Source organism: Colobus angolensis, unplaced genomic scaffold (assembly GCF_000951035.1).
Source record: "Colobus angolensis palliatus isolate OR3802 unplaced genomic scaffold, Cang.pa_1.0 Scaffold416, whole genome shotgun sequence".
In the NCBI taxonomy this organism is placed as follows: domain Eukaryota; kingdom Metazoa; phylum Chordata; class Mammalia; order Primates; family Cercopithecidae; genus Colobus; species Colobus angolensis.
The window spans coordinates 723983-734928 of record NW_012117555.1 but is presented as its reverse complement, the minus strand read 5'-3'; the positions used below and the strand labels follow the sequence as shown (position 1 = coordinate 734928).

Here is a 10946-nt window from a genome sequence, read left to right as displayed (position 1 = left end):
CAGCCTCCCAAGTAGCTGGGACTACAGGAGCCCGCCACCTCGCCCGGCTAGTTTTTTGTATTTTTTTAGTAGAGACGGGGTTTCACTGTGTTGGCCAGGAGGGTCTCGATCTCCTGACCTGGTGATCCGCCCGTCTCGGCCTCCCAAAGTGCTGGGATTACAGGCTTGAGCCACTGCACCCGGCCAATTATTCTTATTTTTTAAGACAGGGTCTCGCTCTGTAACCCGGGCTGGAGTGCAGTGGCACAATCACGGCTCACGGCAGCCACTGCCTCCCGGACTCAAGTGATCCTCCCGCCTCAGCCTCCCAAGCAGCTGGCATTACAGGCGTGCACCATTAGGTCCAGCTAATATTTTTATTTTTTGTATAGATGGGGTCTCCCCTTGCTTTCCAGGCTGGTCCTGAACTCCTGGCTTCAAATAATCTGGCTGACTTGATCTCCCCAAATGCTGGGAATACAAGCGTCAGCCACCACCACGCCCGGCCTCTGCTTGCTTAGTTGTGGAAACAGACCTGGTCCCAAGTGGGGACGGCCTGGAACACAGACCTCAGCTGACCCACAAGGATGGGGTTTGAGATCTGGGGCTCTTTGTCACAGTGGCATAACTGACTAATACAGCCCCTATAGACCCCGGCTCCAACGTTCAAATCAAGGTAACTGGCTACTTCATGAACCTGTCACACATGAGAGCGCTGCTAGGTTGAGTGACCAGGTTGTCACACAGACTCTGCAGACCCCAGAGGCGGCGATGCGTGTGCATGGCCTTGGTGCCTTTGGCCCCACAGACCTAGTTTTTCTTTTCCAGCAATCCCCAAAGACCAAAGCTTTCTGGATGGCCACGCCAACACTGCTCTGAGTCCCGGCTCCCCGTCCCTGCAGCAGCCATGGAGCTGCAGGAGGGGGTCCTCCAAGGAGCAGCCGGCTGTGGGACAATCAGAGGTCACTCCTGCCCATGTGTCTGAGCCCGTCAAGCAGGACCAAGCCAACGGACTTGGTCCAGGAAACACAACATCCCTCCAGCCCCACCACCAAACTCAGGCGGGACCTGTCCCAATGACCATTCACACCAGGGGGTGCCCGTCTGCCAAGGTGAGCAGCGAAAGCCTCCCGCCCCACCTGGCAGAGCCCAGATACTAGGATGCCGGACGGGCTTCCTGACCTGTGACCGTCAGCCACGGACATGCCCCACCCTTCTGAGGGCAGGAGCAGGGGCGCGCCAGTGTGTGGAGTGGCCCAACTGGGGCGGGTGCCCCGTGTCACGGCTGTGCACCGAAAACCCCTCAACAGAAGCTCCTGTGTGACACTGGTGCTGGGACAGGCGCAACCGGGCGTCTCCACAGCAGTTGGGCTCCCATCTGGGTGGGTGAGCCCAAGCCTGACTCACCAGACAGGACACAGCCAGCTGTTCGATCTTCCGGCCCGACATGCCGTCCATCAGCCGAGTGATCTCCACGCACTTCCTCCCATAGTCAAACTGGGCCAGCTTCGTGCTCCTGGGGAAGAAGTTCCCAAGTGGGCCGGCCAAGGCAGTGGCTCCCAAACCACGAGGTGGGGGCTGGAAGACAGGCAGCCAGGCGGGCACCCATGCCAGATGTCCCCTTTGGAGGGACTCTCTTCCTGTGACAGCCAAACTCCACCCTCTCCCTGATGCAAACCAGGTCTGGGCTGAGCAGGGAGGTGGTGGTTGTGGGGCCTGGAGATGGCCACACCCCCGCTTCACATCGGCCCTGCCCACACCTGCCCACTCAGCACCCATAAGGGGCATGGCCATTACAGTGGCAGTGGCAGAGCCCTGACTTCCAGCAAAAGCATCTCCCTGGAGGCCACAGAAACCAAGTCATGATGCCAGGGCTACGAGCAGCCGTGGGAATGGGAGAGCCCAGGGCAGGGGAGGGCCAAAGGGAAACTGAGGCCGGGACAGCTGTGCTAGCATGGAGCAGGCAGCCGCGGAGGTGTCGGCAGGGGGAACCAGGCTCTCTTTGGAACATAGCGGCTTTTTGCTGTCACTGGAGACAGCAGGAATTTAGGTCAGGTGCACAGAAGGACTCAGAAACCCCGGACCTGGGGACGCCAAGAGGTGGAGCAGCCTCTGCTCATCTGGAGTGCTCCTGAGGCAGCCGGCGTGCAGCCCTAGGGCCTCTCATCACCTGTAGGGCTCTGCCCACCGTGCCGTCTGCACCCACCACCAGCGACAGGGAGCCTGAAGGTTTCACGGTACAAGTGCAGCCGGAGCCGCGAGGCTCCAGGGCCAGGCATGGCAGCTGGAGGAAGGCCAGGCCAGCAGCCAGCAGGGGACCGTGAGGATCCTCTCCAGTCCCGACACGGGGCTCTCATGAGGAGCGTCTCCCTGGAATCCCAACGTGGGGGTCTCAGAGCAACACTCCATGTCACCTCCCCTCACTGCCAGGGCCAGAGGGTGGCCGGGCACAGGATTTCCTCACAGCCCTCCACAGTCCTAGACACAGCAGGAAGTGAAGAGGAACGTAAAAGAGGCCGGGCGCAGTGGCTCGCATCTGTAATCCCAGCACTGTGGGAGGCCAAGGCGGGCAGATCACCTGAGGTCAGGGTTTCGTGACCAACCTGGCCAACATGGTGAAACCGCGTGTCTACAAAAATGCGAAAAGCAGTTGGGTGTGGTGGCAGGCACCTATAGTCGCAACTACTCAGGAGGCTGAGGCAGGAGAATCGCGTGAACCCAGGAGGCGGAGGTTGCAGTCAGCTGAGATCGTGCCACTGCACTCCAGCCTGGGGGACAGAGCGAGACTTCACCTCAAAAAAAAAAAAAAGAAAAAGTTGAAGGTTTGTAAGTGATGGTGGGCTCTGTCCCCAAACCCGAGGAGACGCCACCAGGCTGTTCTCAGGTGGGGGATGAGGAAAGGGTGGCGGCACCTCCCTGGGTGCGGCCTCTGGGACCCTTGGGGCCCACAGGGCTCCTGTGCGAAACCACAGGGCAGGGAGGCGTTGCCACCCCGGAGACAGGGCCTGCTGGGAGCGTCTGGAGAGCAGGGGTGGGGGTGGGCCCTGAGCGAGGGTCCCTGGACAGGGGGTAGGTGAGGCGAGACACTTACTGCTTTCCTTCTGTGGCCCGCTTAAGAACATACTTGTTGAGATACATCCTAACTAGGCGCTCCCGCTCCTCCTGCCGGGGCAGGTCGAAGTGATACCTCATGTCGACGCTGTCCTGGATGTCCCAGTGTAACTCCTCGGGGTGGTGGCTGGCCAGGACCAGCATGAATCTGTGGAGTGGGGATGAGGACACTGGGGCTGCTGGTCGAGCCTCCGCTAGGGAAATGGGAGTTTCACAGCCCCCTCAGGGAGACTGTCTGGGAGCATCTAAAGTGGCAGCTTGTGAGCAAAGGAAACACCGGGAGGACGCGGCACAGCCCTGGTCACTGCCTGCCCGACCATGCCCAGCTGTGCCCCCGCCCGGCAACCTGGGCCACTGTTTTCATCCCACGTGGCGTTTCCCCGCTGACCCTCGCCCTGCCTGATAGGCAGCGCCGGGACCAAGACTTCTCCTGCTGCCTGAGCCCTGCCATGCTGGGAGCAGGGATGCGGGACCCAGAGTCCAGGTCAAGAGTGGCCACGCAAGCCAGGAGCAGGACCTCGGGGGCCCGGGTGCAGCGGAGGCTCAGCAGGGCCCCAGGCCTGCCTCTCTGGAAAGGACCTGAGCCAGGGCTCCAGGGAGCGTCTACCGGCAGCAGCTGAGCCAGGGAGCCCAACACGCATGAGGAGTCGGCCACAGCCGACCGGCAGGACTTGATCCTCCGTGGGACACGTGATTGGGGCTGGAGGGTCCCAGGAGACCAAGAAAACCCAAACTTAGGGGATTTGGGAGGGGCTGGGGAGCCTGGCCATGGGGCCATCCACCTGCTAGAGACATCTGGGCAGGAGCTCACGGAGGACGCACAACGTGGGGAGGGCCCCAAGCCTGGAGGGTGCATCCCCGTCCAACATCCGTGCGGGAGGCCAAGGCCCCAGGCTCCACCCAAACACACAGGACCTGCTCATGCCCAGCTTCCCGTGGGAGCAAACGTGTCTCCATCTCCCACCCCAGGGCACCCACACCCTCCAAAGGAGGCCCCAGCAGAGCCTCAGACGATCAGACCACCTCCCTTGCAGGTACAGGACCGTGGAAACCCAGGGGCAGAGGGACCTGCAAGCTGGGGCGGCATCACACAGGGCCGTGAAGACAGGACCGACCCCGGCTCTGCCCAGGAGGCCCCCGCATGTTCGTCAATGACACTTCATGCTGTCCCGAGCTGGGTCGTTCCCAGGGGACATCCGAGGGGGGCACGTTGAGGCCACGGGTGCTGCCCAGCACTGTGATCCAGGGCCCCTGAGGTCCCTCGGTGAGAACCAAGGGCGACGGCTGCACAGCCCTGCCCGGGGGCCCAGGACCCGAGGGGCTCCCTCACTTGTTGCTGCGCTGCCTCATGTGGTATAGGAAGACATCCTGGGCGTGTCTGAGGTCCTGGTTTATCTCCTCCTGCAGAGAGAAGGTTCCAGCCTTTTAGGCACCAGGAGCAAAGCCACAGCAGAAGGTCCCACAGGCCTCCCTCCTGCAGGGAGCAGGGACCGGCGACTTTCATGGATCTAGACTCAAAAGCCTGACCAGAGCCAGGGGCGGTGGCTCATGCATGTAACGTATTATTGTGGGAGGCCGAGGCGGGCAGATCACCTGAGGTAGGGAGTTTGAGGCCATCCTGGCCAACACGGTGAGACCCCGTCTCCACTAAAAATACAAGAATCAGCCAGGGTGGTGGCACACCTGTAGTCCCAACTACGTGGGAGGCTGAAGCAGGATAATCACTTCAACCTGGGAGGCAGAGGTTGCAGCGAGCCGAAATTGCACCGCTGCACTCCAGCATGGGCGACAGAGCGAGACTCCGTCTCAAAAAAAAAAAAAAAAAAAGGACTGTATGGCTGGGTGCCGTGGATCACACATGTAATCCCAGCATGTCAGGAGGCCAGGCGGGGAAGTCATTTGAGGTCAGGAGTTCTCCACCAGCCTGACCAAAATGGTGAATCCCGATCTGTACTAAAAATACAAAAAAATTAACAGGGTGTGGTAGCAAATGTCTGTAATCCCAGCTACTGAAAGGGCTGAGGCAGGAGACCAGCTTGAACCCAGAAGGTGGAGGTTGCAGTGAGCCAAGACTGCGCCACCTCAAGGCAGCTTAAGGGATAGATGTGACTTTATCTCAAACAAATAAAAATAGACCGGTGCAGTGGCTCACACCTGTAATACCAGCACTTTGAGAGGCTGAGGCAGGTGCATCAGGAGGTCAAGAGATCTAGACCATCATGGCCAACATGGTGAAACTCCATCTCTAGTAAAAATACAAAAATTAGCCTGGTATGGTGGCAGGTGCCTATAATCCCAGCTACTTGGGAGGATGAAGCAGGAGAATAGCTTGAACCGGAGGTTGCAGTGAGCCGAGAGCATGCCACTGAACTCCACTCCCACAAGAGACTGGAGACAACATCTCGAAACAAAACAAAACAACCCTCAAAAGCCACACCTTAACATTAAGCTGACCAAAAAAAAATGCTGGCTTTCACACAAAACTTAGAGAAAAAGGAATTGAGCAGCGGGCTGCGGCCTGGTCCAGGATGACACACGCACCCGCCCCACCAGCCCCCTGTGGCCAGACAGAGGCTTAGTGACACTCACAGTGGCTGGCTTCCGAAGGAAGGCGTCCGCGTCGTCCATGAAGAGCAGGAAGCTGTGAACAAGAGGGAGGCCAAGCACGGCGAGAGTGACACGTACAGCGGCCCACAGCAGCGTCGGGCTGTGGCAGGCTGAGCGGGCAGATCCCTACAGGGTGCAGCCTCTGCCCCATCGGGAGCCCTAAGTCCTGGATCTGACAGAAGCCCATCAGCCTGGCCTCTGGGCAGCTGACCACGGCCCAGCCTCACAAGGACCCGGGAAGCCAACGGCACACGGGGGCGACAGACTCTGCCCCGCAGGCTTCACCTCCACCCGGCCCAGTGCAGCGCTGGCGGCCGCTCAGAGTCCACACCAGGGGCAGGATCTTCTAAAGTGAAAGGTCAAAGGTCAGAGGGGAGGGTGCCAGCCATGAGGAACATGGTGCCAACGGGGACAGCTGAGGTCGCAAGGGTGCCCAGGCTGTGCCCTGTGTGCGGTCACTGTGGGACCTATTAAAGGGTGTGTGCGATGCTGTCTTCGGCTAACTTCCAAATGGTTCTACCAAAAGGAGCCAGTGCCCACGCCCACCTGCAAGCGTGTTTTAGGGAGGGCGGCCGTGGAGGAGGTGCCCCTGCAGCTGTGAAGACCCCTCTCTCCCTACACCCACCCACCTCGCTTCTGCTCAGAGCCAAGTATCCCACTGGCAGCCTCCACACGCTGGGGGCCTCCTGTCCACCAGGGTCCACACTCAGGGGTCCTTCCCTCCAAGGGACCCTCCACCGGGCCTCCTGCGTGGCCACAAGGACAGAGCTGCAGAAAGACCACGAGGTCCCGGAAAGCCACCTGGACCCCCTTCCCCGAAGGCAGCCTGCTGGGCCGCAGTGAAGGGCCTGTGTGCACGCCGTGGGGACGTCTCACCCGTGCCGGCTGGTATTGGCCCATTCAAACAGCTCGTTTATGGTGATCATGCCTTCCCACCCCATGACGGCCAGGTCCTGGCCTGTCATGATGGCGTAGTCCATGCTCGAGTACAGGGTGAGATTCTAGACGGGAAGAGTGAGGGGAGACAGAACAGGTGTTCCCTCTGCCTCGGCAAAGCCTGCACACTCCACCCTGCCGGGCGTCCCTGCCTGGAAGCCACAGCCTGGAAGCCACAGCCTGCCAGACAGGAGACGTCCCCCACCTGGAAGATGGGAGGCGCTGTTGCCCACACCAGCACACTGACCCTACATGAGGGTGGGCAAAGGACTAAGGAGAGTCCATTCCCCAGGTGACTGAGACCCCCAGATACCTGCAGGCAGGTGAGACCCCAGCGGCCCCTGGCCCACCTGCGCAGCCAGGTGCTCTCACCTTTGCAAACAGCATCTTCCCGGTGCCTGGTGGCCCGTACAGCAGGACGTTCCTGTACAGGCTGCGGTTCTTCTCTGTGTTCCTTGTCGCTATGGCCAAGTTGCGCACCTGCGCTTCCAGGCTGGGCTGCCGGGGAAGACGGGGGCTTGGGGGACCCACTCTGCGCCCATGGAAGCCTCAAGGGCAGGGGCTGCAGAAATGCCCTGTTGTGGACTCCACTCCTCGGGGTGCCGCCCAGCTCACGGGCAGCCTATCCGTGGCACGGTCCCAGCAGTCGCATCTCAGAAGCCGAAAGCTCCTGGGTGACACCAGGAGTGCCAGCAAGGGCCACAGCCAGGCCCAGCTCCCGGGATCCCTCCCTGCACCTCCCCGGTCCCAGGCACACCGACTTACACTCAAGCACTACACCCTCCAGCGCGTCCTGGGGCCGACGGAGGAGCCGCTGCCGGACCTGCCGGAGGGGAAGGGCATTGGGTCACCTACCACAGCCATGGCACAGCCACCAACGCACAGACACGCTCGGTAACACACCGAAACAGAGCTGCCCAAAAGCACAGCCAGGACTGGCCAGGAGCTGGAACCCCGCCGTGCCGGGAGACAGGGTGACTACTGCTGGGATTGGGGGCATTTTCCGGTTCCTTATTGGCTTTTATTTCATTAACCACCCACCGAGTCACCTGTGGAGACCCCACCACCCCCGTGTGGAGAGCAGGGACCTCGGGGGCTGGCCAGTGGTGCGGCTCTCCAGGGAGACTGCCCGACACTGTGGCCTGCAGCAGCTTCCCTGACACACACCAGCACACCCAAGTACCAGGACTTGCAAGGACCCTGATGTGCTCCCAGGCCCCATCAAGAGCCCCGAGCAGGGGAGACCGAGGCAGACGAGGGAAGGGTCTCACTGATGCAGACCCCTAAGCTACAGCGCCCGGACAGGAAAACCCAGGCGTGAAGCAGCGTGCGGGTGCCGGTCATCCGCGGAAAGGGCAGGGACAGGAGGGTGTGCATGGACAGGAGGGTGTGCATGGGCGGGCTCTGCTCCTGGGGCAGAGGTGACTCAGCCAGGAACCGCACACAGGGAGGGCCAGGCCCGCGCCGCTACCTGGAAAGAGTCCTGCAGCGCCTCCAGCACCGTGATATGGGACTTCCGGATCACCAGGGATGGCTTAAACAGCCCAGCCTCGATGAAGCGCGCCGGGGCGGCTGTTCCATTCTTGGCAGAGTAGACCCCGCCAGCCAGCAGCGTCAGCCCAACCACCTGCAGCAGAGACACCGCCCTGGTGTGCCTGCCCCACCCTCCCTCCCTCCACCAGCAGGAGATGCACGGGGCTGCCCCCACCCTCTCTCTGCCCAAGGGAGAAACACAGGGCTGTGTGCTGGCAGCACAGGAACCCGAATTCCCGGCCCCGAATCCCACAGTCACTCTGTTACATGAGGCAGGCGGGGCCGCCACAGCGCCCTCACTCAGGGCCATTTTCTCTGCAACTGGCAGCATAAATCCTGCAAAGCCCCGGTCGCTGAGCCCTGGGCAGACCCAGCCGGATATGTCACAGGGCCACACCCTCTGCTACTTTCTTGGCCACTAAACTGGTACTTTCTTCCTGGAAAACAAGGCTAACCCGAAATCTCTAATTTCTTTTAAAAATCAATTACGCTGGCTGGGCATGGTAGCTCAGGCCTGCCATCCCAGCACTTTGGGAGGCCGAGGCAGGCGGATCACCTGAGGTTGAGAGTTCGTGACCGGCCTAACCCACATGGAGAAACCCCATTTCTACTAAAAATACAAAAAGTTAGCTGGGCATGATGGCACATGCCTGTAATCTCAGCTGCTTGAGAGGCTGAGGCAGGAGAATTGCTTGAGCCCGGGAGGCAGAGGTTGCAGTGAGCCCAGACCGCGTCATCGCACTCAAGCCTGGGCCACAAGAGCAAAACTCCATCTAAAAAAAAAAAAAAAAACATCGTTTATGCCAGACCCGGTGGCCCATCCCTGTAATCCCAGCACTTTGGGAGGCCAAGATGGGCAGATCACCTGAGGTCAGGAGTTCCTGACCAGCCTGGCCAAGAGGGTGAAAACCCATCTTCACCAAAACAGAAAAATTACCCGGGCATGGCGACCTGCACCTGTACTCCTGGCAACAGGAGAGGCTGAGGCAGGAGGATGGCGCGAACCCGGGAGGCGGAGCTTGCAGTGAGCTGAGACGGTGCCACCGCACTCCAGCCCGGGGACAGAGTGAGACACTGTCTCTAAATACAAACAGAAGTCAATAGTGCATTAAGCAGCTCCCTCGTGTCCTCACGTGACACCATCTCACCAACACGGGCGGCAACACCACCTGCGACATTCACTGTCACACTGGCAACGCCACGGGCAGGCGCTGCAGTCACAGCTCAGGGCGCCGGCACAACGGCGGAGCAAGTGCCCACTGCGTGCCAGGCACCTACTGTGTGCTGGGCAGCAGGGGACGGAGGACGTAGTCGTGTGCGACGTGGTGTGCCACCACACTAGGTCACTGCCTGAGTACAAGAGTGAGGCTGTAAACCAGAGAGGAATCTGTGAACTTCGAACTCAGGGTTTTCTGAGGAATAAAGGTTTTGGTAAAATGGAGTCAGGGTCACCTTCTGTTTTTTTTTTTTTTTTTTTTGAGAGAAAGCCTCGCTCTGTCCCAAGGCTGGAGTGCGGTGGCAGGATCTCGGCTCACTGCAACCTCCGCCTCCTGGGTTCAAGTGATTCTCCTGCCTCTGTCTCCTGAGAAGTGGGGATGACATGCACGTGTCATGTGTAGAGATGGGGTCTCACTGTGTGGCCCAGGCTGGCAACTGCGTTTTCTTCTACCAGCTCGAGGTGGGAGGAGCAGCTCCCACCAGCAGGTCCAATTTGAGCTTGTTCTGTGCTGGGACAGCTCCAGGACCCGGGGTTCCAGGAGGCCCCCACAAGCTGCCCCACAGCCACCTGCCAGCCCTGCCCGGGACACGCGTGTTTACCGTGGCTGTCACTGTGTCCCGGTCTGTCACAAAGGCACGGAATCTTTCACCAATCGTGGTGACAGCCGTCCTGCGGGGGAAGCAGTGGTGTGACCAGGACAGACACGAAGATCTGCGCCACGCAGCAAGAGCAGATTGAGGGTGAGGCCCTGACATAGTGCCCTGGTCCTGCCAGGACAGAGGGGCAGTGTCCCCACCAAGGAGCCAGCCTGGAGCAGCCAGGCTTGGGAGAGCTGGAGAGCGCCTAGGACCAGTGATTCACACCTGCGGGGCCCCGTCTGCGGCTGGCCTGGGCAGTGCTCACCTGATGGACGCCAAGAAGGTCTGATGGTGCTTCTGCAAGGACTCCTCCTGCTTCCGTAACTTCTCCTCATTCACAAGCTGCTGAGAAGCCACAGAAAAAGAGAAAAGCCTTTAAAACCACAAAAATGCTTAACACCAATGCAGAGGTTGTGTCTGCCCCAGGACGGGAGGGCTCCAAGCGTCCCGGGCACCTGGGGCCCTGCAGATGCCACAGCCTGACACAGACACGGGTGACATCGACTGGGACGGCAGTCGCTGAGGGGCTGCTTTCAGGAGCCCAAACTCCCCAGCGGTGGAAAACAGCCCCCACTGTGGCTTCCCTGAGAAGGGCCACTGTGCGGCAGACCTCCCAACACCACCGCCCTGATTCACGCTGTGCTGAAGGAAGCCTCTGTCTTCTGCCAATTAAACTTTAAGCTACAATGGCGACAACAGGCAACACGTGAACTCCACCTGTGAGCTCAGGACTGAGGGCGACGGGCCGGGCGCGGTACCTCACACCTGTAATCTCAGCATTTTGGGAGACCGAGGCAGGTGGATCACTTGAGGTCAGGAGTTCAAGACTAGCCTGGCCAACATGGTGAAACCCCATCTGTACTAAAAATACAAAAAAGCAGCTGAGTATGGTGGCGGGTGCCTGTAATTCCAGCTACTCGGGA

The 10946-nt window shown here is 60.1% G+C and overlaps 1 protein-coding gene across 1 annotated transcript in view; it reads right to left on the bottom strand.

Annotated features, from left to right (window-relative positions):
• Nucleotides 1-10946, bottom strand: part of ATAD3C (ATPase family, AAA domain containing 3C) — a 37944-nt gene that overhangs the window by 24696 nt on the left and 2302 nt on the right. The window contains exons 3-12 of the mRNA XM_011956403.1: nt 10289-10368; nt 9985-10054; nt 8093-8260; nt 7391-7447; nt 7006-7131; nt 6574-6698; nt 5680-5731; nt 4421-4491; nt 3071-3238; nt 1387-1495 (exon numbers count right to left, since the gene is read on the bottom strand). Coding sequence (XP_011811793.1) covers nt 1387-1495; nt 3071-3238; nt 4421-4491; nt 5680-5731; nt 6574-6698; nt 7006-7131; nt 7391-7447; nt 8093-8260; nt 9985-10054; nt 10289-10368 — 1026 coding nt within the window. The remainder of the gene's footprint in view (nt 1-1386; nt 1496-3070; nt 3239-4420; nt 4492-5679; nt 5732-6573; nt 6699-7005; nt 7132-7390; nt 7448-8092; nt 8261-9984; nt 10055-10288; nt 10369-10946) is intronic.